Below are 27,197 nucleotides of genomic sequence, written 5' to 3' on the forward strand. Positions count from 1 at the left end.
GAACTCAGCAAGCGATTTACTCGTTTTCAGGTCCCTTTCGAAATTATTCCACAGATTCTGAACGAAATTACAATATTATAAATATATGCAATAAAGACACACTGGACACGGAGGATTTGAAACAAGGGTTGTTGAAACAAGGCAGTAGATGAATTATATTGGATGTAATGAGACCAGAGAGCTACAATTTAAAATGAAAGTTTCCAAGAGGGGGGTACGCGCAAGATTTGCTGTGACGTCACCTACCACAGCCCCTCCATCTTTGACGAAGAAGTAGTTCTTAAAACTTGAACAAACTGGACTCCAACGTCCAATTCGGCGTTTGAAACCGTATTCGCGAACAAGAGTCGTGCTTTTTAACCATTCGGTTTCGTAATACTAATTACCGATATATTCTGAAAAAGCGATTTAGCTTGACGTCTTTCGCATAGACACGGCGTCAGTGAGTGAGTCACTCATGTCCCACACTTGGAGACTTAACAGTTAAAAAGCGCAGCCCACACTTGTCTCGGATGGCCGCTCACTGCCGTTCTATGCACCATTTCATCCCCCGAAAGGCTGCCGGTTCCTCGGCCAGTTGCGCCTTCTTTTTATGAGCCGGGTCGAGGCAAGAGGACAGCGGCGAGGGGTCGCGACGAGGAAGCCGCCAGCAGCTGAGCCGGCCGGGCGGCAGAATGAGGATGCCCCGAGGAGGACGCCTGTTTCTGGCGACGTGCCTGGGATCTCTCGTGGTCCTGGTACTTTACTTCCAGAATATCGGCAAACCCGGTAAGTGACTCTGGCCTCAGGCAATTTTAGAACTTTCTTTATTTCACACTCAATACAACTACAGAGAAGCGTTCTTTTTCGATCGAATTCCATTAAAGTAAAGCAAGAAAGAAAGACGCCTTTTGAGCTCAATCATCTACGTTAACATCCGACAGTTTGCAGTAGACGTCGAAGTACTAAAGTTATTTTGAGATGTTGCATTTTTAGTAAAAGCGGAGCTGTTTGCCCGAATTATGAAATGATTGGCTGGAATTCTTCATTCTAGCATTTACAGTTACCGGTAAGTCTTACAGTGCGGTAATAATAACCGTACGAATTTGCATATCAGCCAGTGGAAAAAAAAAATCATGAATGGATCACTGTGTTGTAATTTTACAACAGATAATAATTAAAAATATTGGACTTGAACTGTGTCAGATAGGAGACTTCCACCAAGGCAATGCAATCGTAGTTTGGATTACCTTCATTTTGCATATACTGTACCCTAATTTTGTAACAGGAAGATTTGTGGATTAACAGTATGGGCAAAAAAAATACAAAAGCAAGATCTTATACAGTGGTGTAAGAGTGTGTGGGGTTTACTTTCAATGTCATGTGGCAAATCTGCAGAGGGCAGACGAAATGAAGTGAATGTCCAATGAAATGAATGTACGTCAAGTGTGAATAAGGGCACTGTGGAAAGTGAAAAGTTTTGAGACCCCCGGCATTCCTCTGCTTCACCCCCTCTCCTTTTGTTTGCTGGTCTTAGCCCATCATGGACTTTAGAAGGCAGATATTGTTACCCGGTGGGACAGCAGACTTCTCTGGGAGAGGAATCAGAGCCCAAAACGCACTAGAAAGCTTCAGGAAGTCGGCCTTGATTGGTTGGTGCTAAGCAAGTGAGCATGTGAGCCTGTACAGCTTCACCCCACATTTGTATAGTACAAAAGATGAGACAAGCGGAGAAACGGGGAAAAGGCAAAATCGAGATACTGGGTATTGGTCCAATAGAGTTGTAGCAATGTGAATTCCCGGATGCTTTCACATTCTGTAACGAGAGTCTGTTTTCTCTGGTTATAATTCATTGAAAGTTTGTATACTTGGTCTGTTTCCTCTTTCAAGTTCAGTTCATCAGAATTTAAATGCATCATAAGAAAACCATGTGACATCATTCTTTCAATTGGTCTGTGACTGCAGCAAAATGTAAACATAAAGGTTTACCGTATGACGTCGTGAGTGAAATTGATTTTAAAAATGCCTGTTTTGAAAACTTGAATTACAATCAGGACACTCTAAAAGGCTCAGTGTGCAATGCTAACCGCCCACAGATAAACAGAAGATGTTGGCAAGTCACCAGTATCATCTGTTTACAATGGGCAACTTCATTATTTCCATATAAAGTTGTTGTAAAGTCAAAATCATTGTCTTGTAAATTTGACACACCGCAGAGAACAGTGTTGTAACAGCCCTGTCAATGTTTTAAACAATCTCCAAGTCCATAAAATGAGACGTCAAAAATGGTGACAAATCAAGTGTTTATCTCCACTCTCAAGCGCTGTGGGGATGTCCTTCGAATGCACTGAAACCACACCGTGCTGTCAACTGTCAACCTGTCAATCACCTATCACTATGTCCAGTATCTTTGGTATGACTACACATCCCTCACAACCTTACATGTTTGAGCCACGGACCCAAGGAACATATACATTGTTTTATTCTTGCTTAGATTACATGAGAGTAAATACTCTATCCATCCATCCATCCATCCATCCATCCATCCACCCACTGTTGACTGGACTATATCCCACCGGGTCTTTCTGTGCTATAACAAAAGATATTGGCAATGGGCTAGCTCATGTATCAGTGGGTGGATCCACAGAAAAAAAAAAACACTAAAGGGAAAGTCACCAGTTTATTTAACATGGCGGCACACGTTACTCAGCCTGTGGATCACACTCCATGACAGACATTTAAGCACATACCTTTTGCTTATTCATGCACCCAGAATGGATTGCGTTCCAACATATTACAGTAGCGTAAATAACACAAAATATATCACGCTGGGGAATTCAAATAGTGACACCAAGCTTTCCTCGAAATAGAGGTAGCTGAAGAAGATGCATCTTCGGAGTTTAGGCATAGCTACCTGGTAAAGGTCACACTGGAGTGGTATAAATGGGCCAGATAAGTCGAACTAAGTGACTCTCAACCGCGTGGGATGAGGTGAACAATGGCGCTCAAATTGTTTTAGAGTTGGGAAGGGGCAACTCATGCCACAGGGCCAAGTGCGTTGCTGGTCCCTAATACTGAAAAGGAAAAAAAACAGTTAAACACTTGTATCTCCACAAGTGAGTACTATGTACAGCCGTTCTCAGTATTAACACATTTTCACCAAATATCTTCAACAATGGGCGGCCTGGTGGTCCAGTGGTTAGCACGTCGACCTCACATTGCAGAGGTCGTCAGTTCGATCCCAGCTCCGGCGGAGTTTGTATGTTCTCAGGGCCTGCATGGGTTTTCTCTAGATACTCCAGTTTCCTCCCACATTCCAAAAACATGCATGTTAGGCAGATTGAACACTCAAAATTGTCCCTAGGTGTGAGTGTGGATGGTTGTTTGTCTCTGTGTGCCCTGCGATTGGCTGGCAACCCATTCAGGGGGTCCCCCCGCCGAAGACAGCTGGGATAGGTCCCAGCATCCTCCGCGACGCTTGTGAGGATAAAGCGGATCAGAAAATGGATGAATGGATCTTCAACTATGTATAATGTATTAGGAAACAAATCTCTGATTCAAAATTAATCTCTACAGGGCAGGGGTGGGCAATTATTTTCCCGGGGGGGCCAAATGAGAAGTAGAAAATATTGTGGAGGGCCGGGCCAAAAGTTACAAATAGAAATAGAAAATAAAGAAGATAGCACAATGTCTTTGCATGCCAGTAATAATGTAACATTCTCCTCCACCATCACACTCAGCACCGGTTCTCCTCAAGGATGTGTACTGAGCCCCCTGTTGTTCACGCTCTACACATTTGATTGCTCTCCGACTCTTATTAGCGGTCCAGTTTGCGGAAAGTTTTTAACATAATAATAATCAAACCATTCTAGGAAATGTTCATTTACTCGAGCAACAAGCAATTCACTCTGAGCATGGAAATTGCCAGAATCGGACTGAGTAAGAATCGCTTCCTTGTTTTTCAAAGTCTCGTAGATTTGAGTCTTTCCGACTCCATGCGTCTCCTGAATGTTTCGTACTTTGTTACCCGCTTCGTTTAATCAGATACATATCACTTTCCCTTCCATGGTCATTACTCTCCCCGTCTTTCTTCGTCTTCCCTTCCCTCCCTGTGCTCTGCAACTTGAAGTAACTACGCCACCTGGTGTTGAAATACCTGTCATTACAAGTCCAAACGAAATAAATGCAATCAAACCTTTATTGTGCACCAAACTTCGGCGGGCCGGTTTAAAAAGACCAACGGGCCGGACGCGGCCCGCGGGCCGTAGTTTGCCCACCCCTGCTACAGGGTGTATTTGTAACAGTAGCACCATCACGCTATCATACATCATATAGACTAGGGATGTAAAGGGTAAAATGAGTACCGGTTTGATTTGAAGCGATTCTTCCAAGTGCCAGCTCAGACTATTTTCATGAAGACCAAAGTGCTGGGGAGCCTATCCCAACTAACTTTAGCTGAACTGGTTGCCAGTCAGTCGCAGCGCACAGATGGAAACGAACAACCATTCACACCCACATCCGTCACTGAGTGGGAACCAATCCCACGCGGACTGCTCACAAGTAAGCCCTGTGAACCACTACACCATCAGTGACTTACACACACACACACACACACACACGGTATATGCATCGAGGGAGAGCGAGAGAGAGACGTAATCACAGTCAGCATGTCAACCAATGTCCGAAAAAGTTAATTCTGAATTTGAGCAGCCTTGATGGCACATGACACAACACACCTGAATAGCCCGTAGCGCATGTAGGCCACGAGGGAGGCGTTCAACACCACACGTGCTGCTTGTCCTGTCGGGGCTTGTCTGTTGTACAGGTTCGCCAGCAGCCACTTGAGGCCCAGTCAAGTTCATGATGAATGTCAACGCACAAGATGACTTTTTTTTATAATTATATCCATATATTTTCATCATCTGGCTGGTGCTTAAGGAAAGAACTTGTCTACTTTATGAAATTAGAAGTATGTGCGTTTGACACGTGAATGTTACCGATGAAGATTCGAAACAGTCATAGTGTGTTTTTCCCAACTTCTACTTTGAAATTGGAATCAAAAATCATATATATATATTTTTTTTACTCTTTCGGGCTCAGTTTATACTACCAAATTGTTGTTACACAGACATTCGCCGCACTTCATTGCCCATGGATAAGCAGCAGACAAAATGGATTGATGGGAAGTCAAGGTGCATGTTTGGACACGTGCAGTTTCATGGCTCATATCCACTTATATTTAAAGACAGCTCTTTTATGGTGATCTGTCCAAAGTATTGCGGGCTGTCTTGGATCATAACATTGAGGCACATTATTTACGTTTGCCTTAGCCTTTACCGTGACACCTAATGATTTATTTTAGGAAATCCAATTATCCGGCAGATCCATACTCTACCTTCTAATCAGGCATGGCTGTACAGGAAGCTTGTTGCATATTATTGTTTTACATCCATTGTCTGACTTCCTGAGCCAACACCCTTAGGGTGGCCCTCAGGAAAGAAATACAAGCTCTATTTCGTGTGCCAATATAAACTCATCAGTCTTGTCATAGTAATTGCTTTTATGGTTCTTTTATCTACAAATGTCAGTCGACCAACGTGTCTTGGGTGGTGGCTGATTTGCTCAAAGAGAGAATTTCGTTTGACTGTCAATCAAAAAAAAAAAAGACTTTAGATCCACACTCAAAAGCTACGTTTACACAGCATTTCCTGATGTGCAATAATTATATTTTTTCTTTTTATGTATTTGTTCATGTTAGAAAAACAAATGCGACCGCCCAATCTGAGCAGAATGCATCATGTGGTTACGGAAGTAAGTATAGTCCTGAGTTTAGGGGCTCATCTCTTTTCTCTATTTTAAGAAGGTCTTTGTGATATGGACATAATTTCGGATCTTCATATTTTTGCCAGATATCTCGAAAACAATATAATCATGAAATTACTATGGGTTAAGTGAAAACAAAGATTGTTTTTTTGTTGTTAAGAAAATGCTAAATATTAATCCAAATGGATGCGGCAAGTGCAGTTTTTTTTCATTAGAAATTTACTGACAGGCATCAACATGAACAAAGTTGACAATGCATTCTACAAAAGTAACTGAACTCACTTTGTGCTGTGCTTTAACGATAAATAATTGAATGCTGTAACAGAAGGATTTCTTGTGTTTGCGTGTATGCGTGTGTTTTCTACATCAGCGTGTGTTGTTCTTCACCGATCTGTCCATGCATTTTGCTTGACAAATTACCGGTACGTAGATTTAGTGTGAAAGCCCACCACCCAGGGTACAATACTTCCAAACCTGACTTGGAACTGAGAGGGGAGGGCTAAAAAAAAAAAAATACAGTTGACAACTCACCCGACGTTGTGTGAACTCCCGCTGATGTGAATGGGGCTCCCCATCCCACATGACACATTGTACAAGGACTTTTTTAATCCACAGGAAGGTCGTGGGAGTCAAGGAAGATATGCAGAAAGAGGAAGTAGGATTTTGAAAGGCGAGACCGATTAGGACCGGTCTCGCCTTTCTCACATATGTGAATGCACATACATTTGTACCCACACATGTATCATTATTTTATCAACAACTACATGTGAACTATAAATATGTTCCCGTCATGTGGTAAAACACCATATACTGTATGTGCACCATTTATACTGTATTTTAGATACTGCAGGGCCCGATGCCCAATTCGGATTTTGTTTGTTAAAGCCGATCTTTTTATGTACTCATTCACATTACAAAAAAAAAAAGTGACTTCTAAATTAGAAGTCTAAAAAGTGACTTCTAATGTGAATGGACCGTATCCGTGATGTGACACGCATGTGCCCAAGAAAAAGTTTACCACTTAAAGTTTTTATTTGACCAAAAGGAGTCAGCAACTCACTTGTCGCACGGGTGTGCAGTGTGTCGGTTGAGTTTGTTATGCCAAGTATCAACATTGTGCTAAGCTTTGAAATTTGCTATGTGTGTACTTTTGGAAAACAAATCCACGTTGTGAATGTTTACAAGAGTCAAGTCCATTCCCGTGTGCTAATTTGCTAACAACTCCATCAGAATCACCAAGTCAACATAATTGCATGCAATTTACAAAATGTCCGGACCAGACAAATTTCTCACTGATGCGCCACAATTTGCTCCCCGAGGCAAAGTCCTCTCAAGTTGGTTCTTTTGACAGTGATGGATTCCTCCTCGTAGCTTTAAACCGAAGACATTCAGGTCTACTGAGTCAGTCAGTTCACCGTGGCTAATTTTAACTCACACTTACTGAAGGCATACAGACACACACACACACACACTCGAGTATTTGAAACTTGACTCAAACCAAAAAATCTGTACGTTTGTACAAGACCTGCACTCAACCTTTTTCAACCAGTGTCATGTAATTGAGCACAACTAAGAGAAAACAATATAAGTGTGTGCATAAACTATGCTCATGTTTGGACTCCCTGACTGGAGCGGCATGTGTGTCATCTACAGCGGTGAGTGTGAGTGTATGTGCGTCAATGTGTATGCTAAACTTTGGCAGAACAACTGAAGGCCAAATTCCCGAAATGATTGCGTGGCCTTTGCGTGGTGTGAACCGTTAAAAATAGCATAAACAGATAGCGTTAGATGCACGAAGGACGGCGGAAGGTTAAATGTGTCATTCCCCGAGAAACCAAACAGAATGCGTCTCGTGCGTCAATGGTATTTGCACGCATTGAAATGAGGTCATATGCATATATTTGATGGGGAAATTGCCCACCTCTATGCAAATGAGTTTCACTGATAATAGCCACACACAGTTCGAGTGACACAAGAAAAAGCTGGTGGAAACTTGGAGGAGCAAAATGACAGTTGATTGAGCAGGCTGTTTTAAACGTGTGATTTGACGTGTGATTTGTGAACGAGTCTCTTCCTAACTGCCATTGTTCTCCCACCGTCATGGTGTTTTTGCTGCAAAGCAGCATATGAACAGGTGCAAACTCCAGTCAGCTGTCAAACTTTGTGGGTGTATGTGCGATAATATGTCATTTGCGCAATATCCTTTGTGAATAGGATATCAAGACGGAGCAAACTGCGGGTGCAAATGAAGCTTTGTCTGACCGACTGAAACTGCAAGGGAAGTGGGAATGGTGTGGTGCCCTTTTTGTAGATGAAAGTGGGTTGGAAAATGAAGGAGGGCGTATGGCAATATTAGCTGAGTGTTTATTGTGAATATAACTGAGCTGTAGCAAATGATGCTGTGATAGAGGCAACCCCTTGATTTTCGCCGACAGTTCGTCCGAGGAGTTGACGAATCCAACATTTGCTACCTTCTTTAGCATTCACCGCTCAGTGAGCTACCACTTCAAGGGCAAACGGACACTGGGAAAGTCATTCCATGCTTCATTACACTTCACCAAAAAGTGTGGTTTGTTTGACGAGTGTGAGTTCTGCGAGCCTTGCTCATGCATGCTGAATTTCCATGGCCTCAACACAGTTGGGACATGTGCTCAGTATGCAGACATTTCGGACATCGGATGCAAACGTTCCACTGGCAGATTATAATTAAAACCTTCACAGTACATCATGAAAAAAAAAATCATAATGAATAGAAGAAATAAGCGACGCACTCAAAGTGTCCTATCACAAAGTGATAGCGTGTGTGAATGTGGTAAACATGACTCAAGCACAGCGTGAGCGCAAGCCAGCAGACGACAGGGAACATTTAGCCACGCTTAAGCATGGCACTGGACAACCACCCGAGTGTGAGTGTGCCCTATCATTAAAAGGAACTTTAAAAGGAAGCGTCTGCTCAGCCTTACAAAGGATTTCACCTTGTGTACGCTCACACCATCTCGTCAGTGTAATTGCAACCGTATGTAGCTCTTTGGCATGCTCACGTGGCTGTGCTCATATAAAGGAGGTTTCTTGTTTTGCTGTTTTACTGAAGTTTCCCTTTCAAGTCCGGCAGTACGGGCTCCATACGTTCTACTGCTTTTACTTTCAAGCTGTGGAAGATCCAGGTGGCCATATAACGTACCCCGAGCAAAATGACTTTCCTGCCATACATTGCCTTGCTAACTAGAGCAGCGGTCCCCAACCCTCTGGCCGCGGACCGGTACCGGTCCGTGGGTCATTTGGTATCGGGCCGCACAGAAAGAATGAATAACCTACATAACTTCAGTTTTGTACATTTTGGAACCTGAAAGATGTTTTATTTTGAAAAATTACCGGATTCTCTGTTACATCCATCTACAGTATGTCACTCTTGACGCGGGTCAAGGTGCGCTTATCGGTCACATGACAGGTTACCGCTAAAATGAAACCCAGGAGCTAGCAAAATAAGTAAAAAACAAACGTCTTTGGGAAGGGGAAAAGGCCCAGGTGACAGAAGAGGAGCCTACGACTTTCAAGAAAAAGAAGGCTACATTTAATCGACAGTGTCAGGAGTCCTACTTAAAAAATGGATTTATCTCAACGGGAGATTCCCACGCATCAAGCCCACTCTACATAATGTGCGGCGATGATGAGTCGTATTTTTCATGCATTTTGTATTTGCGCTGTATCTTATTTTGAAGGCATGTTTAAACGTTACCTCAGCGACCAGAGAGTGTTGCGGACAGATTCGGACACATTCCCCGTGTCATAATTTGTGTTAATTATTATATTTAGAAAATACCGCAGTTTTCATGCAGGTCGTATCATATTATTTTGTTGTAAGGACGGTCCCTGAAAATATTGTCTGACATTAAACCGGTCCGTGGGGCAAAAAAGGTTGAGGACCGCTAAACTAGAGGATTGAGTGGTTGCAAGTGTTTTACTTCTCAAAGTAAATGTTTATCAAGTCAATGTCACTTCATGTTCTCATCCCTTTATCATGATCACTGAGAGGAAAAGATTTTTTAAACAGGGAAGCTAATTTGCTCTCCAAGTAGGACCGAGATTTTATAATGAGGGAAGATTAAAGAAAGAACCGGCCCACACGTTAGCAAACATCCTTCTCCCACCAATTGTTTTCAGCTCGTGCTGCCCCTGTTTGTAATGTCACTTTGGCTTAATGGACATGTGTTTGTTTGGGAATGAAGTATCAACACCACTGCACACCACTAAAGCCCGAACTCTGACCCTGAACATTGGCCTGTTTGTGTTGTGGCTCTACTTCAACCGTCTGCATTGCTTCATTTCCTGGGTCTGAGAGGAAGTTGTGGTTTTCTGGTGTGAAAGATCATATGACGCAGATAAAGACAGTTTACACGGTTCAAAATACGGCAGATTTTTAAATGTCTCTCTGTAAAACCTTTTACCTTTTTATGTGCATCGGAGTTCACACAAGAGATTAAATGGCGTGGAAATTTCAAATCATGATTATAGTGACCAAAATGAACACGATATTGCTTCAACAAAACAAAACAAAACAAAAAAACCCCAAATTTAATTTGAATGCAAAATGTGACAATTTATTAGGCTTACCGCTTAACTGGCCTCCCAGACGGCATCAAGCTGAACAGGGCAGCGGTGGGGGGAAATCAGACAGACACAGGAATGGCATGCTGCAGCTGGAATGTCGTGCGCAAACAGTGGAACAATTTAATTGAAGCAGGAGGACAAAGTTCGATGAACTGAGATTCAGACTCACTCCAGTTTATGCAGAAATTACATGCCAAATCACCTTTATTTCTGTAGCACTTCATCACAAACGTCCCAAAAGGGGTCTACATGCCCACGGTTTACATTAGATCAAGGATCACATCATCCATCCTTTTATCCAAACCGCTTCTAATCAACATCTTGATCATCGTCATGAGAATACAGGGAAACTCCTCTACAACGAAACCTACATGGGCGAAAATGCCCCCTAGTGTGAAAAAATATTGATGCATTAACACCATTCCCACTCTCCTGCCCCCCCTACAACGAAAAAACCCCCTGTTGTGTTATACGAAATCTTTTTCTCTGCTCTTGCCTCGCGGCGAGATTCACTACAACGAAGTCTAATCCAACAGCGACCTCTATTGCTTCTTTCAGAAACGGCAACAGCAACCACCACACTGGTTTACATATGCGCACTAGTCCAGGAAGTATTTGTTATTGTTAGTTTCAGACCAGCAAGAACGTTGCATTGCTAAAATGGCTACAAAACGGACCTTTGGATGTCAAGCAGCTAAGACAAGAAGAGCTCTGATGCTGGAAGAGAGGGTAAAAGTGATCAAAATGAAAGACGGAGGAAGCAAAATAAAAGACATTATCCAAGAAATTGATGTAAGTGAAAGTGAATGCTGATTGTAAATTTCGCAATTTCTTTCCCTTTTTTTTCTTTCTACACTGACTATATGAAGTGTCAAATAAGTGTATACTCGTACTTATGCACTGTTGGAATAAAAATAAAGAGTACACGTTTGTGTGTGCGTGTACACATACATTTGTGTGTGTGTTTACATCTGATATCAAATTTGCTACAGTGAAAACCCCCCTGTTGTGAAAAATATCTTGCCGCAAACATGATTTCGTTGTAGAGGAGTATTACTCTATGTCCCTTCAGTGTGAAACACTGCAAAAGAAGCTGATATTCACAAACAGTGCAAGTGGTGGAGATCTACAAGTCTGGACCGAATGTTTTTGAAGTATAGTGGTACCTCTATTTATGAAATTAATTGTTTCTGGCCATTGGGACATTAAAAAATATTGTGTTGAGAATAAGGCGGCTCTATGGCCAACTGGTTCGTTGCAGCAGGCGTGTAGTTTCGATTGCTTTCTGCCACCAAATTGTTAGATGTGCATTGTCGGAGGCTCTAGCTTCAATTTTTGACAAAAGCATTTTCCAACCTGCCCCGCTGTTCTATTCATCCTTTCTAAACACATTTTTTTTAACACAACGATTGTCTTCCCCACTTTCTGACCACCAGTATCCCTTGCAGATGACTGACAAAGCCTTTCTTGAACACACAAAAGCATGAAACTCCCTCTATCAATATTTCACATTCTCATTATCAGGGTGCAGGCTCAGGTAATTATTGGCACGGTGATGGAGGATTAAGTCATCCCATACCACTGAGTTAATCATTTTAACTATGGACTGTTTGCGACTGTGTTCACAACAAAGGAGAGCCAAGGTGCAAGAAGGCATTTCTAATGTAATTATCGCCGAAGGAAGTGCATTGCAAATGAGTTGGTGTGCAGTGCCAGGTTCGAAAAAAAGACATCTGGCAGACACGGGCTCTTTTTCACTCTCGTTTGATAGGCCGGTTTCGCTTTCCTGCTTCCCATCGTCTGCTGCTGAAGTAACTTGCTCTCCAACTATTAAATGCACCCTGAGGACTTGATGAGCAGTGAGTTAAGAAAGCCATACAGATGAAGCAAGACAGCGAAAAAAAAAAGCATGAATTACTACGAATTCTTGGTAGGTTTGATGCAATGACCCACAAATAATTATTGTGAAATTCAACAATCACAGGAGAGTCATTTTTCAAGAAGCGGTGTACATGTCACACTTGGACCTGCCCTTCACTCGTCGTAGTGCATTCCACTTAACCTTTGAGAAAGTGTTGCAATTTAAAAAAAAAAAAAAGTATTTTAGTGTTTTCGTGTGATTTACTGTATCACTTCCTTGTGTAGTCATATCCTGAGTTCTGTCACATGGTGGCGGGAAAGGCTTGGAACTGCTGATAAAACTCTTTTTAAAAGGTGTCATACTCGCTTCTTTTAAATGAGCCTATCGTTTCATTTTAGGGCAACGTAATTCGGAACATTTTCAAACAATCCCCAAGAGCGGTGACTGTTGAATGTAAACTAACAGACAAATATCCCGAATGTATGCAACGATAACACTGCATGATCTAACATCCACTTTTAGGCACTTCTTTTTCCACTTCAAACATATTTTGGTCAAAGTAGTTAAAAACACAATCAATTCGGTTTATTTTTAAACAGGTATAGCGAAAAAAAACTCACTCAACTTCTGCCCAGTTAGACACGGTCACGTTAAACCACTGGGGTATGACTGCTATGAAATAGTTGTTGTTGTTTTTTTTTTTTTTATCAACTGTCTCAAAAGTGATGGCCACCCTTGGAGATGAGACAAGACGTCACTTGTTAAGATAGAGAGATCAAGACCTTGTGTTGGCTTAACAAGTTGATTCCCTGCTCTTGGAGCCACTGTCATGTGTGTTTACTTTTCATTACAGTAGTTGGCTGCACTATGAACAAGGCTCTACATCATTCATTTTGACTGTTGTCAAACTTTTAAAATATGCATTTTTTTTTTTAACTCAAGCACTTAATACAGGCATTATCTGTTCCTGCTCCAGGCCGCTGGGGGGGATATTTCTACTACTAATTCCGCTTTTGGATTGAATCGTGGGAATATTGTACGCTGAAGTAAATGGGGACAGGCTGCTGGATGACAATTCCGGTGTATTTTGCAATATGAAGTTTTTGTTTGTATTATTTCTGATGTATTAATCGGAAAATATGATACCGTTCATTTTCTGGCTCATTTGTTTTACATTCATGATGTTTTGTTATTCGTGACATTTTATATGTTGAAAAATTGGTATCATCAAGTACCGGTATCCACTTCCAGGTACTGGGAATCGAAACCAATCTGGTTCACATGTTTAAGGTACCCACCCCTAATTGTTAAGTTAGTTGGATGCCCAAGATTGAACAAATGTCAATATCTTCATAAGATACCGTATTTTCTGCACCATAAGGCGCACCTAAAAACCTAAATTTTCTCATAAGCCGTCAGTGCGCCTTATAATCCGATGCGCCTCATATATGGGTCAATATTCAGATTTTTAAATGTTCTCTAAATGACTTTGTTACAGCTGCTGTTGTGAAAGCACGAAATAAATAAAGCTGGATTGTGTATTGTATTGTAATCCCTTTAGCGTAGCACCATCTAGTGGATGTATAGCACAACAGCAGCCACTATTGTAGCTTCTATTCTATGCACCTTATGTGGCGTGTCCTATATATGACAGCAGTTTTAAAATAGGTTCATTGAAGGTGCACCTTACGCTCCTAAGCGCCTTATAGTGCGGAAAATACGGTAATTGAAACTTTTCTCATCGCTCATACCTGTAAGACTTTCTTTCAAGCGTCTCCCTCATCTTTTTAAAGCTGGAGTCCATTCTCCACTGCCGTCCTCCTCCTCCTCTTCAGCTTTGTGCGAAGTTGTGAAGCAGATCTATGTTATATATTGTTTTAGCCACATGTGCAAAACGAATCACTTCTCTTGCTCAGCTTCATTAGCTTCAGACCTCTAAATCACGATGGGGCGATGGGAGTGGGGAAAAGTGACAGTGAAAAGAAGAAGGCGTCGCTGGGAATTTTTCTTTCCTCTGCAATGGAAAAGAAAAGACACACTCATAGTTAGGCAATGTAGTTTGGAGTTAAGCATTGAATAGGTTCTGAGAAAAGCTTGAATTAATGCAAAGCAGAGGGGCCAACCCCAGGGGGCGGAGCTATGTTGTAGTCACTGGTCACTCTCTGGCCATGGTTGGTCCATTGCTCCATGGTAGTCGTGCATGTTGATGACGTACTGTCCGTCAGTAACAAACGTTCGTGCGCAGATTGCCACAGAAAGAAGACATGGGCGGGACTAAAGCTGAAAAAAAATGGGCATACAGTATCTTGAAAGGAGGCGCTCGCTACATGACATTTGAATGTAAACGGCGCGGTACACGGAACCTTCCTGCTTCACGGATGTTTTTGTCACAAGCTCTGCCATTTTTTATCTGTGTAAAAGCTTCCAATCATTCTAATTGGCTGTAATTTGCCACATTGTGGAGCTACGATTCAAATTTTGAATCGCTACAAAACCTGTGGCAGACCTCTGCATATTTTTCACATGAACATTTTTTTTTACACAAACATGGCAAAATTTAGACCTAACACAGAACCACACGTTTGGAGGAAGGAGGAAACCGACTTCTTTATTCGTGTGGTGATTGACGTGAATAGGCTAGAAGTCTTTGTTGACGTTGGAAAGTAAGAAGCAGAAATGACGGCCATTTGCATCGCAACCTTGTCGTTTGTGTCGCCGTTTCAAGCGGGATGTTCCAGTTGCCATGTACTGAAATCAGAAATTTGATCTTAATCCGAATATGTAAACAATCGATGACGTTTGTTTACCGCAGATGTGCCCTGCGACCGGTCCAGGGTATACGCCACCTCTCGCCGAAGTCACCTGAGACAGGAACTTGTTAGCCACGACCTCAAATGAGGGAAAGTGCAACAGAAAATGGATGGACATATAGATATCGGATTGATAATGAGTTCGTTCATGAGTATATGTTCGAATGTGACCTAAAAATGTCTGATTGCAGAACTCAGTGTTGCGAGCAGCAACAGACCAGAGAAAAGCAGGAGAAGTCCATTGCAGACCCTCTACAGTGGAGACCAAGTGAGAACGCAAATATCAAATACTATTTCCTTCCGGTTGGTACATTGTACATTATGTTGTGTTTCCACTGTCGAAATTTGTGAAGCCTACCCAAAATAACTGTCCCCCGTTCCACATTCTGCAAGTGCGAATCAGAGTTTTTTTACAAAGCAAATTAATCGATCGCTTGGAAATCATGACTTCAGTACAAATTTGTGTAGTACAGCCTAGCTGGTCACGCCACCGCGCAACTAGTCGGCGCTGCGTTTTAAAAATCACCCCTGCTTCTATTATTTTAACCCTACAAGCAGCTGCAGCTGTTGGCTGATCAGAAGTCGCTTCAAGGTCGCAGGGAGCTGCTGGAGCAGGCTTGTCTGAGTCATACAAAGAAGCGGCGGGTCCTTTCTCCGGAAGATCTCAAACACCTCATTGTGGACGACAAACACAGCCTCCTTTACTGCTATGTACCCAAGGTTGGTTCCTATGACTGAATTAGTATTGTTCATATCCTTGGTAGAATGGTCACTTGAGATAAGAGTTGAATTGGTTCCATGACTTCGCCGTGACTCAGATCACGTATTTAATGAAATGAATGGATATGCCATTCCAGCCTTCCCCTCCAAAAATGGTCATGTGTTTTTAATACGAGAAATAGCGTTCTGTAATATTGTACATTATAAAAGCAAACAGTAACTGGCAAAATAAGAATGAAAGATTTCACCACCTGTTTTTGCTTTAATTCAGTGGACACTGTCTTACTGTTGGCCTTGTGGTTAGCAAGTCTGCCACAGAATTAAGATATTCTGGGTTTAAAACTCCACTCCAGCTTTCCTGAGTGGAGTTCGCGTGTTTGTCGACCCTCATTAGTTGTGAGTGTGAGCGTAAACGGGTTGTATATATGTGTTGGTCTGGCAAACCGTTCCAGGGTGGACCCCAACTCTGGTCCAAAGACAGCTGGGAGAGGCACCAGTTCACCCATAATGAGGACAGTCAAATAGAAAGTACATGTTTGTCTTCATGCTCTAGTCGACAGTGAACCAAGGGACCAAGACTGAGAATGGTCAACCCCCCCTTAAAAGCAAACCAAAAAAAACTGTAATTATGTTAAGGAAGTACATGGTTCATTTTTTTTTTAACGTCAAAACCATATACAGTGTTCAGTGGTACCTCTACTTGCGAACATTTCTTCATATGAAATTTTCAAGTTACGAAACGCCTCAACAGGTAAATATTGCCTCTTGTTATGAAAGACATTTCCAGATAGAAAAGGTAAAAATACAGTATGGTTTGCTGCTGGCAGCTCCGAGTTTCCTGAACGCAACATACGTGGAGCTGCTCTGCCATTGGCTATTACTGAGCATCGTCCTGGCATCCCATTGGCTAAGAAGGACCTCTACCGTATGTGAGTCGTCATTCACCCCTCGAGCCATGAGGTGTTCCGATAGTTTGACATAAATGTGAATCACCCAGAAAAGTGTTCAGCATTCCGGTGATCGCTCACTATGCTGATGTTGGATGTTGGATGAAACCAACATTAACAAGGATTGTTAAAAGCTGACAAAAGCAAACGTCCTTGGATCCGTTCTTTCTAAAACGCCAGGCAAAACCCACTTTTGTGAGAGAACAGCAACTAAAGAGGGCAACAAAAAAAAACCCCGATGAGGATGCAGTTAAAAGTTAAATGACCATCATTTTTATTCTTTACGATATTCTTTGTTTTTTACATTATGCTCAACTCTCATTTATTGTGCAATAATCTCATTGTTACATGTATTTGTTCCATATTTTGATGCATTTTTATGCTTGAGAAAACATGTATGTCTGAATTTTGGGGCAGCTTGGATCGGATTAGGGCATTTACATGGAAAACGCGTCTCTACTTACAAAATTTTCAAGTTGAGAATTTTCTTCCAGAACCAATTAATTTCGTAAGTAGAGGTACCACTGTTGTTCTAATCATAATGTCATAAGTTTGATTTGAAACTGTATTTTTATCGATAATATGAAACATTTTTAGAGGGCTCTCTCAATTGACTGTTGTATGTATTTTTTGCTGTTCACAGCAGGGTTTTGTCCACGACACCGTGCTGTAGTCTGGACTTGAACTTGCAGCTGAGATCGTAATGCCGCTCATTGGTGTCCGCTTGTGTCATGTAATACGTGTCTTCCCTTCCAGGTGGCCTGCACCAACTGGAAGCGCATCCTCATGGTCCTCACCGGCAACGGCCGCTACAGCGAACCCCTCGCCATCCCCGCCAACGAGGCCCACGTCGCGGGCAACCTGCGCACGCTGTCCGAGTTCTCGGTCGCCGAGATCAACCGCCGCCTGCGCAGCTACCTCAAGTTCATCTTCGTGAGGGAGCCTTTCGAGCGCCTGGTTTCGGCTTACCGCAATAAATTCACGCGCAGCTACAACACAGCTTTCCACAAGCGCTACGGGACGAAGATCATCCGGCGGCACCGCACTGACCCGGATCCCGAGGCCCTGGAGAAAGGGAACGACGTGTCTTTCCAGGAGTTTGTCCAGTATTTAGTAGACCCTCGGACACAACGAGAGGAGCCTTTCAATGAGCACTGGGAGAGGGTGCACTCGCTCTGCCATCCGTGTCTGATCCACTACGACGTGGTGGGCAAGTACGAGACGCTGGAGCCGGACGCCCGCGCTGTGCTCTCGTTGGCGGGGGTGGAGGACATAGTTCAGTTCCCAACACCCGGGAAAAGCACCAGGACGGATGGCGACATGGCGGCTCGCTTCTTCAAGCACGTTAGTCCTTTTTATCACAAGAGACTGTTCAATCTCTATCGTATGGACTTCTTGCTCTTCAATTACTCAACTCCTGAGTATCTGAGAACTTGATGAGAGAGGGGCTTTGATCTTTGTGAGCTCGTCTCTGCTGTTTTCGTGATGGTCAATTTGCACTTTTTCATCACTGTGGACTTAGAAGCTTTCTCTTCGTTGCTGTATGATGAGCCTCATATGCAGAAAATTATTTAATTTTATGGTGTCAATTTACTTGTACTAGGGCTGGGCGACACGGCCTAAAAGTAAAATCCCCTTATAACGCCCCCCCGTCCCCCCCAAAAAATCTGACTGGTGATAGGAATCGATATCCACCCCACCCCCTTCAATAAAAAGAAAATGGTCTAATGGTCTTTTAACCCTTTCAGGCACAGCGGTTACTACAGTGGACAGCTTATCAGTTTATCAGGTTATTTTACATGTTACAAAATGATCTCTGAGGGGGCATCAAATGAGAGAGATTGATTTCTAGCCGATAGTATTCAACCGTGGGAAGTTTAATTTCATGCTTGATGGGAATAAACCCCAGGTGAAGTCCATCCATCCATCTATCCATCCATTTTCTCACACCTAGGGACAATTTAGAGTGTTGCCATGCATATTTTTGGAATGTGGGAGGAAACTGCAGTACCCGGAGAAAATCCATGCAGGCCCGTGGACAACATCTAAACTCCACACAGGGAGGCCGGAGCTGGAATTGAACCCACAACCTCTGCACTGTGAGGTCAATCTGCTAACCACTTGTACCACCGGGCTGCCCCCCAGGTGAAGTGTTTAAAGCAATTGGATGAGGTATAGTACAGAACAGCCGCTAACCATCGTTAAAGTGGATCGGTGTGTGGATAAATGACAGGTTTTGCAATGTATAAATGGGCACTTGTCTTTGATGATTTCAAGTCCAATGGACTCCATGATTGACTTCTAGCCAGGCTCCTTGTGAAATCATTTTGCTCATGTTGTGTGTCTTAGTGGGGGTTCTTCCTGTCTTTGGTTTCGACAGCCTTTGAATATAGCACCACTCTCTGTGAGAATTTAAACAAATATATTTTGGGGGGGTTGGGGAGGAAATAAATAAATGATACTAGCCCAAAACGAAGGACATCGATTAAATCAATTAATCGCCCAGCCCTACTTTGTCCATGGCCCCGTAGTATTGCTTTCTAACATCCCAGTCAGCAAAATTGGTCTGGCCCAGCTCTGGGGCAGACACGGCACGTACACTCGGCCCACATACCTCAATGAAAGACGGTCCTGCAGTGGCCCACGTCTGGCATCCATGATGTGGCCGCATTTGGCCCAGATCTGAGCCGCATTGTAAAACCATATCTGGCCCTACTCCAGCCCGACGCTGGGCCAGAACAGGTTCCTGATATCAGCCTGAATTCAACCTCAACTAAGCCACATCTTTCATGACCCATATTTGACCCACATTAAAAAAAAAAAAGTGTCAAAAACGACTGTTATAAAAATATGTTTATTGTCACAATTTGTGAACCTCACATATAACTCCACATACACTGGAAAAATGCACTTTTCTTTATTTAACAGTGAACACAAAGTCCAAATTGGAATGCAGCTTACTCTTGAACGGTATTTTTCTGTCCATCAAATTGTTGCGCTCTCCATGTCCTCTTTTCTTCTCATGCTCTCCTTCCTGTCACCATCCCGATCAGGAGCCAGATGTAGCCATCTTTTGTTTGTGACATCAATTTCCTAGTCTGAGGCCCAAGATGTTAGGTTGTTAGGTCTCACAGCGGCTGTAAGAACTGTAAGAAAACAAGAATGGACAGTGTGTTAGGAAAACAAACATTTGTACATGTCATGAACAATGAATGGTCAGTAAAAATAACCCCTGAAATTTCTTATAATAATAATAATAATACATTTCATTTATAAGCGTCTTTCAAGACACTCTAGGACACTTTACAACCAAAACTAAACTAGGTGTGACGCTGTGGGGCGAAATATTTGCCACCAAAAACTAAACGTGAATAACTTTTAAATAGTTTATACTGAATTTGTATTACATGAATTGAAGGTCAGTGGCTCGGATAATGGATGGATTTGTATATTTTACTCTGAATCATATTGAATAACTGAATCTGAATTGTACAATCTGAATTTGAAACGATAGACTTTTTTTTCTTTGAAACTGTATTTGATCCTCACTGAAAATTAAATTCTGTTTATTTTCATATTCAGTCTTACAAATACAAAACGAACGTCAGATTTTGTTTTTGAATTGAGGTACTAAGTTTTAAATGAACTTTATGGTCAAATATGAAGTATCGGGTTTGTATTGCAGCAAACGGAATCAAAATTAATTTCATTGTAATTCACTGCAGAAAGGGTTCTTTTTGGCAGCACCTCTGACTGTTCAATCACCTACATTTTCACAAGTAATGTGTCGTTCGCGAACGAGCCGGTACAAAAAGGCTCTTTGAAGTGAACGTTTTTAGCTGAAAAAAACCCAACCATGTATAGGAAGGCGTTTTTAGCCCCAAAAACCACCATGTATAGTAAGGCGGGTTTTTTTCAGACGAAAAAAACGACCATGTGTAGTAAGGCGTTTTTAGACGAAAAAAACGACCATGTGTAGTAAGGCGTTCTTAGCTGAAAAAAACGACCATGTATAATAAGGTGTTTTGAGCCGAAAAAAAAGGACCACGTATAGTAAGGTGTCCATCCATCCATTTTCCGAAACGCTTGATCCTCACTAGGGTCGCGGGGGGTGCTGGAGCCTATCCCAGCCGTCTCCGGGCAGTAGGCGGTGGACACCCTGAATCAGTTGCCAGCCAATCGCAGTATAGTAAGGTGTTTTTAGCCGAAAAAAACCACCACGTATAGTAAGGCGCTTTTAGCCCAAAAAAATTACCATGTATAGTAAGCCGTTTTTCGACGAAAAAAAACGACCATGTATAGAAAGGCGTTTTTAGCCGAAAAAAACGACCATGTGTAGTAAGGTGTTTTTAGCCGGAAAAAAAAGACCATGTATAGTAAGGCGTTAGTGGCCGAAAAAAAACGACCACGCATAGTAAGGCGTTTTTCGACGAAAAAAACGACCATAAATATTAAGGTGTTTTGAGCCGAAAAAAACGACGATGTATAGTAAGGCATTTTTAGCTGAAAAAAACGACCATGTACAGGAAGGCGTTTTAAGCCGAAAAAAAAGGACCACGCATAGTAAGGTGTTTTTAGCCGAAAAATGACCACGTATAGTAAGGCGCTTTTAGCCGAAAAAAATGACCATGTATAGTAAGCCGTTTTTAGACGAAAAAAAACGACCATGTAGAGTAAGGTGTTTTTAGCCCAAAAAAACGACCCTGTATAGTAATGCGTTTTTAGACGAAAAAAAACGACCATGTATAGAAAGGCGTTTTTAGCCGAAAAAAACGACCATGTGTAGGTAGTAAGGCGTTTTTAGCCGAAAAAAAACGACCATGTATAGTAAGGTGTTTTTAGCCGAAAAAAAAGACCATGTATAGGAGGGCGTTTTAAGCCGGGAAAAAAAACGACCATGTATAGTAAGGCGTTTTTAGACGAAAAAAATGACCATGTATAGTAAGGCTTTTTAACCCCAAAAAACCGACCATGTATAGTAAGGTGTTTTTAGCCAAAAAAAACGTCCATGTATAATAAGGCGTTTTTAGCCGAAAAAAATGACCACGATCAGTAACGCGTTTTAACTAAAAAAAAACAACAACCACGTATATAGGTGTTTTTAGACCCAAAAAAACGATCATGTATAGTAAAGCGTTTTTAGCCGAAAAAAACGACCACGTATATAGTAAGGCGTTTTTAGCCGAAAAAAATGACCATGAACAGTAAGGCGTTTTAACTAACTAAAAAAAAAAAACGACCACGGATATAGTAAGGTGTTTTTAGCCGAAAAAAAACGACCATGTATAGTAAGGTGTTTTTAGCCGAAAAAAACTACCATGTATAGTAAGGCGTTTTTAGCCGAAAAAAACCCGACCATGTGTAGTAAGGCGTTTTTAGACGAAGAAAACTACCATGTATATATAGTAAGGCGTTTTTAGCCGAAAAAAAGACCATGTGTAGTAAGGCGTTTTTAGATTTAAAAAAACAACCACGTATAGTAAGGTGTTTTTAGCCGAAAAAAACGGCCACGTATAGAAAGGCGTTTTTAGCCGAAAAAAACAACCATGTATCGTAAGGCGTTTTTACCCAAAAAAAAACGACCAGGTGTAGTAAGGCGTTTTTAGTCGCCAAAAAACGACCATGTATAGTAAGGCATTTTAACTCGAAAAAAACGACCATGTATAGGAAGGCGTTTTTAGCCAAAAAAAACGACCATGTATGGTAAGGCGTTTTTAGCAGAAAAAAACGACCATGTATAGGAAGGCGTTTTTAGCCAAAAAAAACGACCATGCTTAGTAAGGCCTTTTTCGCCGAAGAAAAACGACCATGTTTAGTCAGGCGTTTTTAGCCGAAAAAAAATGACCATGTCTATTTTGCCGTTTTTAGCCAAAAATCACGACCATGTGTAGTAAGGCGTTTTTAGCCGAAAAAGATGACTATGTAAAGTATATAGTAAGGCGTTTTTAGCTGAAAAAAAACGACCATGTATACAGTCAGCCGTTTTTAGCCAAAAATCATGACCATGTGTAGTAAGGCGTTTTTAGCCGAAAAAGATGACTATGTAAAGTATATAGTAAGGCGTTTTTAGCTGAAAAAAAACGACCATGTATACAGTCAGCCGTTTTTAGCCAAAAATCATGACCATGTGTAGTAAGGCGTTTTTAGCCGAAAAAAACGACCATGTGTAGTAAGGCCTTTTTCGCTGAAAAAAAACGACCATGTTTAGTAAGGCGTTTTTAGCCGAAAATCACGACCATGTGTAGTAAGGCGTTTTTATCGGGAAAAAAATGACCATGTATAGTAAGGCGTTCTCAGACGGGGGGTTTTTTTCGGCTAAAAATGCCAAAGTACACATGGTCGTAAAAATGCCTTACTATACATGGTCCTTTTTTTCGGCTAAAAACGCCTTACTGCACACGGTTGTTGGTTTTTTTCGGCTAAAAACGCCTTATTATACATGGTCGTTATTTTCGTCGAAAAACGCCGTACTATACAGGGTCGTTTTTTTGGGTTCAAACACCTTACTATACGTGGTCGTTTTTTTTTCGGCTAAACACGCCTTACTCTACATGGTGGTTTTTTTCGGGTTAAAAAGCCTTACTATACATGGTCATTTTTTCGTCTAAAAATGCCTTACTGCACACGATTGTTTTTTTTCGGCTAAAAAGGCCTTATTATACATGGTCGTTTTTTTCGACTAAAAACGCCTTACTATACATAGTCGTTTTTTTCGGCTAAAAACACCTTACTATACATGGTAGTTTTTTTTTTTTTTTTGTTAAAACGCCTACGTGGGACAGGAGAAGTGAACTAATCTCTTTTCGTCAATGGACGCTACAGCTTCGTGTTTGCTTTCAAAATTTAGCTTGTAGCAGACGTGTGCACATTTTCAGCATGACGTCTCTGATCCACTGGTGAAAGGACACTTTGATCCTCTCCTCTTTCATCTAGAACTGCTTCAGACAAAGTGTATGCAGAAAATTCATGGTCGTTTTTTTTGTCTAAAAACGCCTTACTATACATGGTCATTTTTTTTGGCTAAAAACACCTTACTATACGTGGTCCTTTTTTTTCGGCTCAAAACACCTTACTATACATGGTCGTTTTTTTCAGTTAAAACGCCTTACTCTAGATGGTCGTTTTTTTCGGGTTAAAAAGCCTTACTATAATACATGGTCATTTTTTCATCTAAAAATGCCTTACTAAACATGGTCGTTTTTTTTCGGCTAAAAACGCCTTACTATACATGGTCGGTTTTTGTTTTCGGCTAAAAACGCCTTACTACTCATGGTCGGGGGGGTTTTCGTCTAAAAACGGCTTACGAGACATGGTCTTTTTTTTCGGCTAAAAACGCCTTACTGCACACGGTTGTTTTTTTTCGGCTAAAAACGCCTTATATACATGGTCGTTTTTTTCGGCTAAAAACGCCTTACTATACATGGTCGTTTTTTTTTTTTTGTTAAAACGCCTGACCATACATGGTCGGTTTTTTTCGTCAAAAAACGCCTTACTATACATGATAGTTTTTTCGGCTAAAAACACCTTTCTCTACATGCTCGTTTTTTTTCGGCTAAAAACACCTTACTACACATGGTCGTTTTTTTCGGCTAAAAACGCCTTATATAAATGGTCGTTTTTTTCGGCTAAAAACACCTTACTATACAGTACATGGTCGGGTTTTTTTTTTTTTTGTTAAAACGCCTTACTATTCATGGTCGTTTTTTTCGGCTAAAAACACCTTACAATACGTGGTCATTTTTTTCGGCTAAAAACGCCTTACTATACATGGTCATTTTTTTCGGCTAAAAACGCCTTACTGTTCATGGTCGTTTTTTTCGGCTAAAAACACGTTACTATCTATCCATGGTCATTTTTTTCGGCTAAAAACGCCTTACTATACCTGGTCGTTTTTTTTTCGTCGAAAAAGGCCTTACTATACATGGTCGTTTTTTCGTCTAAAAAGGCCTTACTCTACTTGGTCGTTTTTTTCGGCTAAAAACGCCTTACTATCCATGGTCGTTTTTTTTTTTTTTGTCTAAAAACGGATTACTAGACATGGTCGTTTTTTTTCGGCGAAAAACGCCTTGCTAGATACATGGTCGGGGTTTTTTCGGCTCAAAACGCCTTACTATACATGGTAATTTTTTTCGGCTAAAAACGCCTTTCTATACGTGGTGGGGGTTTTTTCGGCTAAAAGCACCTTACTGTCTATACATGGTCTTTTTTTTTCGGCTAAAAACGCCTTACTTCACATGGCCGTTTTTTTCGGCTAAAAACGCCTTACTATACATGGTCGTTTCTTTCGTCGAAAAACGCCTTACTATACATGGTAGTTTTTTTCGTCTAAAAACGCCTTACTATACATGGTAGTTTTTTTCGGCTAAAAACGCCTTACTATCCATGGTCGTTTTTTTTTAAATCTAAAAACGGATTACTAGACATGGTTGGGGTTTTTTCGGCGAAAAACGCCTTACTAGATACATGGTCGTTTTTTTCGTCGAAAAACGTCTTACTATAAATGGTCGGGTTTTTTCGGCTAAAATCGCCTTTCTGTACATGGTTGTTTTTTTCGGCTAAAAACGCCTTACTATTCATCACTGGTGTCAAACTCATATCACATGGTGGGCCACATACGGCCTCGGTAGATGTCAAGTGGGCCGGACCATTAAAATGATACCATACTTTGCTATAAACAACCAAAACAACATGTCTTTGTTTTGGTATAAAGAAGCACAAAAACATTTGGAAAATGTTGAAATTTAATGAACGTATCTTTTACAAAACATTTCATGAAGCACCTTACAATTCCTTCAACAAATATGCAATTTACTTTTATCATTCACATATATGCATTGCAACTGATCCCATTGATTGTACAAACTTTAACAAGTAATTGGTATTGAAAAATATAGTACTGTAACGCACTTTATGATTAAACAAGATTTATAAAGAAAGGAAGTGTTAAACCATTTACACGTGCATATAAAATCTAAATGTAATCCCTGCCTACACCTTACAAACTAAGGAGAGTGCTATTAAATGTGTAAATGTGAGAGTGCTATTGATAGCGTCTGCTGTCATGGGTCTGTCTCAGTGACGGACTGAGGCTGCTGTTGTCTTCTTCTCTGGTCAAAACAGTGTCCCCTAGCAGATACTCAATGAATTGCACCTTATTAAAAATATTAATTCTGTGTTTTTTATGCATTTTTTTCATTTTTAAATTATCCTGCGGGCCTGATTGAACCTCGCGCGCTCGTGCCAGCTTCATGCCGAATCCGGGCCAGATGCCTTTGCTGACTGGGATGACTCGATTGTGGCTTGCTGAGCCAAGGACCGATGAGTGAAGCCTTCTTATTTTTGAGGAGCAGTTTCTTCTCCCCGCACGGAGGTACTGACTGTGAACACGAATTTTTTTTCCCAAGCACCTCTGATATCCGGAGACCCCCTAAATTATACATGTCCATGCATTAGGTATTTATTGTTGTACAGAAATGTAAGTAGTCTTATGAGCAAGGGGTGAGAAATATGCAATTTTATATCATTGCGATTATTTTTTTTTGCCAGCAAGAGCAACCATATCGCATCAATAACATCATTTGGGGGGGGGGGGGGGGGGATGAGTAGTGTGGATTTCTTACATAGAGCCAGTTGTTTTTTGCACATGAATTGATGCCAAATAAAAATCCCAAGTTTTATTTGCTCATCTCCTTAAATTCGCTCTTATACGACATGTTCACGGTGTCCTGCCCGTCTTGAGTCATTTCCATTTCAGGTTACAGTTACTGCCCAATTCCAGGAAAAGTTTGCCATCCCTCCACTATTGCCCCCTGTTTCAGGACTGGGCAGCTACGCTGGATAAACAACGGCACGACTGCGGTCGAAGCTTGAGCGAAGCCCAGCTCAGGTCAGAGCTTCCCTTGTTACGGCCCACCCGGGACCTGAAGCGGTGGAATCCGCCAACATCACCGTTGCGAAGGGAGACGTGCTCGTCATGAACCGCAAAGAGAGTTTTTCTAAAAGGTGTCGTGCTGAGCTGCAGCTTTTCAAGACAAAATTGCAAATGAAGAGACTTCCAACATGAACCGTGCACCATTTCATCTTCAGATGATTTCAGCTGGGAAAGTGACCTGAGAAATTGCTAAACAAGAAATAGTACGTAGTTAAGTGCAAACTTCTGGCAAGGTTGTTGTGTGTAAGAGGAGAGAGATTTATTTAAAACGTGCAATCAGGTGGATCGTAGGATTGTACTGATCGAAAAGATGAGTAGAAATGGTCTCATTCGAGAATAATTTGGTAATTTTTTTTTCAGTACTTCAGTTCGAAAAGAGGAACATACACAAGAAAAGGCTTTTTCGAAGGCCAATTCCAACCGAATTTCTATCCTCATCATTTTGATTGCGATAATCTAATTTCAGATGGGATCAAATTAGCTTTCTGGGTGAAGCAGGTAAGGAATTAATACTGGTA

General features: G+C 41.5%; 1 protein-coding gene across 2 annotated transcripts; it reads left to right on the forward strand.

Annotated features, from left to right (window-relative positions):
• The first annotated feature begins 266 nt into the window (after positions 1-266).
• On the forward strand, positions 267-20,325 carry chst13 (carbohydrate (chondroitin 4) sulfotransferase 13). Of its 2 annotated transcripts, none has more exons than XM_086107253.1 (4): positions 267-768; positions 15,273-15,349; positions 15,637-15,801; positions 17,505-20,325. In XM_086107253.1, the coding sequence occupies exons 1-4, from the start codon at positions 675-677 to the stop codon at positions 18,183-18,185; spliced, it is 1,017 nt and encodes a 338-aa protein (XP_085963379.1). In that variant the 5' UTR covers positions 267-674; the 3' UTR covers positions 18,186-20,325. The 2 variants fall into 2 exon arrangements, with proteins under 2 accessions (XP_085963379.1, XP_085963387.1); XM_086107261.1 differs by having other exon boundaries at positions 15,640-15,801.
• Positions 20,326-27,197: the final 6,872 nt, after the last annotated feature.

This window comes from Hippocampus guttulatus, chromosome 1 (genome assembly GCF_054856545.1).
Source record: "Hippocampus guttulatus isolate MCC_2025c chromosome 1, RoL_Hgut_1.0, whole genome shotgun sequence".
NCBI classification, from domain to species: domain Eukaryota; kingdom Metazoa; phylum Chordata; class Actinopteri; order Syngnathiformes; family Syngnathidae; genus Hippocampus; species Hippocampus guttulatus.

Bases quoted from the DNA above. Each gene is read 5' to 3' on its own strand.
- chst13 (XM_086107253.1), top strand. From the start codon at position 675: ATGAGGATGCCCCGAGGAGGACGCCTGTTTCTGGCGACGTGCCTGGGA. The intron at 15,350-15,636 runs GTGAGAACGCAA...TAACCCTACAAG, and splicing joins CCCTCTACAGTGGAGACCAA to CAGCTGCAGCTGTTGGCTGA. The intron at 15,802-17,504 runs GTTGGTTCCTAT...CTTCCCTTCCAG, and splicing joins TTTACTGCTATGTACCCAAG to GTGGCCTGCACCAACTGGAA.